Here is a 3592-nt window from a genome sequence, read left to right as displayed (position 1 = left end):
TGTGTGTGTGTGTGTGTGTGTGTGTGTGTGTGTGTGTGTGTGTGTGTATGTGCTAGGTTCATCCTATATCAATAGAAGCCCCAAGCACTTGAAGATTTGACAGGCTTCTCACCTTCCTCCCCACCTGTTTTCCATTTGGCTGATGAAGCAGCATAAGGTAGAAGGAAATGCCCATGCTAGAGGCTCAGAGTTCTGGGTCTGACTCCTGTCTCTACTATTCACTAACTGAGCAAGTCACTCAACCTATCTGGCAAATAAGGATAACACTACTTGTCCCTCCTACTTTACAAATCTGCCCAGAAACTGAAATGACATGAAGACTATGGAAGGACTAGGCAATGGTAGTAGGGATTACATGTGGGCCCAGGGCAGTTCCTATGCAGCTGGACATGTACTCTGGCCAAACTTGACCAAGAAAGCCTGAGACTGACCTTCAAGTCTCTGGATGCCTACTCCTGTAAGTTAGCACTCCCAGACTCATCTAGTGTTCCTTGGATTATCCCAGCAAGGTACATGTCAGCTCAACAAGAAACCAGAGCATCTGTCCAGCTCTATGACAGCTACTCAATCCTGCCACTCAGGGGTTCCCCTGATCACCCCAGATGTACAAACAGAAAGTCTTCCTATTTTGACTGTGCCTAGGCACAGCTCAGCAAGCCCACACTATGTCAGCTCGAATGGGGTGTTCTGTGCAGCTCCACGGGACCCTAGACAGCAAGCTAGGCATAAAGAAATGCCTCATCTACACCAGGTTCTGAAATCGTGACCTATCTGCCTACATTAGGTATGTTATATAGAAGATCATCAGAGCAGAAAGTTAGAACTGGAAGGAACCTTAGAAGCTAAGCAATCCATCCTCCTCATTTTACAGATGAGGAAACTGAGGCCCAGAATAGTGAAGGAACTCACCCAGGGTCATCCAAATAGCGAATGGCAGAGACAAGATTTGAACCCAAGCTCTGACCCTAGATCTAGAGCTCTTTCTGCAGGACCCTGCTGCCCTTAGTAAGGTGTTCAATAAGTCTTTTTTTGAATGAATGAGATCTCCTACCCCTTTGTCACCTGGGGTAGCCTCAGAGCCAAACTTCCAGGAGAGTACCCTGTCCCTCTTGCTCAGGGCCCTATAAGGCACTACAAGAGTGCCTCCATCTGTGGCAGGAGTTTAAAGTCAGCACTGGTAGAATGAGGAGCCAATGGCTGGTCTGGCTCTAACATTCTATCATTCTCATTCTGCTTCTGATCCCGGCTCCCTCCCTCCCTCAAATCAAAATCAATTGCAAATCATATCATCATCTCCCTGATGTCATGGTCCTCTTCAAGAACAAAGGACAAACTACACACACACAGTTTGGAGGAGGACAATGCTGAGGCTGTACCACCGAGCGCTGGAAGGGAATTCAGAGTCTACTTCTAGTCCCACCTTTTCATTTTATATTTGAGGAAACCAAAACCCAGGAGAGAAAATGTGCTGCCCCAAGGTGATGCAGACAGTGATAAGGCTAAGAGGCATGATTTGAACCCAGATCCTCTGATTCTAGAGCAGTGCTCTTTCCATTATACCACACTGCTAAGGAGCTGACAATTGGAAAGAGAAACAAGTTTATGCTTCTGAGATGGAAGGCTCAAGTCAGGGAATCTGAGAAAGCGGTCGAGCACCAAGAGAAAGGCTCATGGAAGGACCCCATCTCTGCAGAACCCAGGAGAAATCAGCAGACTCAGCAGGTCCAGTGGTTGAGAGGAACGATTTTAACATAAATGAAACCAGATAGGGACCTGGGATAGGGACGAAAAAAGGACTCTTCTTCTGCAGGGATCTATGAATATGAGAACCTGGGGGTTGGGGACCGATTACCTTTAATATTTGGTAACAGTATTTCACTGCCTCTCCTGTCTGTCTCCTCTCCACTCACACTCTCCCAGCCTAGTTCAGGCCCTCCACACCTTTCATCTAGACCACTGAAGTAGCCTTTTAATTCGTGTTCCTGCTCAAGTCTCTCCCCACTCCAATCCTACCTCCACTCACCCCCCAAAATGAACTTCCTGAAGTGCACGTCACTTCATTTAGTAAAGTCTGGCGGCTCACTCTTGACCGAATATTGTGTCATCTTTAACTCATCCTATTTCATTTCTATTCTTATATATGTTTTACGTTGTACATAATTCATTAATACAATGATATGTGCATATCATTTAAAAATAAGCAAATTATATACAGTAGGGGCACATGTTCAAAAATGTTTTACCGTGCATGAACACAAAAGTTTGGAGACCACTGGCCTAGGCAATGGGGCTTTATTTAAGGTCTCTGTCCAGGGGGTTGCCTCAATGAAAGTGTACAAGGTGGATTAGATGATATAGTAGACAGAACCCTGGGCTTGGAGTCAGGAAGATCTAAGTTCAAATCTGCCTTCAGACACTTAGTAGCTGTGTGACCCTGGGCAAGTCACTTAACTCCTATTTGCTCTTAAACAGAGTGGACAGCTAACAAGGGACCAGTAAGGTCTATGGAGCAATGGGCAGTAAGTCAGTTTCAGCCTCTGCAATTGACTTAGCTGTATTACAGAGGTCAAGGCAAGTTCCTCTTTAAGCCTCAGTTTCCTTATCTGCAAAATGAGAATATTTCTCACATGATCTACCCCACAGGGTTGTTCTGAGGATTAAATTGCGAAAAGTAGAATGTTATTTGGAAGAGAGGTGGGCTTTTACTAGCACAAGGGACTCCCCTTGGGGAAGCTAGTTGACCAATAAAGACAAGCCCTTGCTCAGCAGTTTAGTCTTAGAGCATTGCATGGGCACTGAGAGGTTAAGTGATTTGCCCATGGTCACACAGTCAGTAACTGGCAGAGGACTCGAACCCGGGTCTTTCTGACTCAGAGGCTGAGGCTGGCTCTCTATCCAATGACCGCTACTTAGAGTGCCCGATAGGTAAGACGCGGCATTTGGGAGGATCAGTGGTAGACCCTCCAGAGGCGGGGCAGGCCCGTACCTTTCATGAGGGTGATGTTCCTCAGGGCCACCGAGTGCTCCCAGTCTTTGAGTCGCAGCTCCTCCGTAACGTTATTGAGGATGGCCAGTTCCTGCCTGAGCTGCAGCTCCATGCCGATGTGGACCCTGCGCATGCGCCGGGCATCCTCGCTGGCGTTGCTCACCAGCACCTGCAGATCCCGGAGCTGAGTGTGGTGGATGGCCACATCGTAGGAGAGACTCTGGTTGATGCCGCCCAGGGCCCCGGTCATTTCGGCCAGCTCCTCCCCGAGACTGCTCACCCTGGTGGCCAGCTCGGACAAGAGCCTGGCGTGATGCTGGAGCAGCAGCTGGCTGCTGTTATGCTCCACCTGTAGGTGGTAGAGCTGCATCTGGGCTGCCTCGTGCTGCTGGCCGCTACTGTCCCGCAGGAGGGAGATGCTCTGCTCTGTCTGGCTGGCCTGGGTCTCCAGGCTCCACACGTTACCCTCCAGCCTCTGCAGGGAGCTCATCAGCAGGCGCAGAGAATCGGAGTGGTTCTGGAACAGGTCCTGAAGCTTCCAGATGTGCTCCATCACGTCCCCCCCGGAGTGGGAGCTGCAGGAGCCTTAACTGCAAGTCCCGGAAA

At 49.0% G+C, this 3592-nt stretch overlaps 1 protein-coding gene across 1 annotated transcript; it reads right to left on the bottom strand.

Annotated features, from left to right (window-relative positions):
- Positions 1-2948: 2948 nt before the first annotated feature.
- On the bottom strand, positions 2949-3588 carry LOC114032484 (scavenger receptor class A member 5-like; the record flags this gene model as incomplete). Its single annotated transcript, XM_027847794.1, is given in 2 exon segments — positions 2949-3548; positions 3550-3588. Coding segments are annotated over 2 exon segments (639 nt in total), but the record flags the coding sequence as incomplete, so codon positions are not given.
- Positions 3589-3592: the final 4 nt, after the last annotated feature.

Source organism: Vombatus ursinus, unplaced genomic scaffold (assembly GCF_900497805.2).
Source record: "Vombatus ursinus unplaced genomic scaffold, bare-nosed wombat genome assembly UNPS02005410.1, whole genome shotgun sequence".
Classification (NCBI taxonomy): domain Eukaryota; kingdom Metazoa; phylum Chordata; class Mammalia; order Diprotodontia; family Vombatidae; genus Vombatus; species Vombatus ursinus.
The sequence above is the reverse complement of the archived record's forward strand: the minus strand, read 5'-3'. Positions and strand labels throughout refer to the sequence as shown.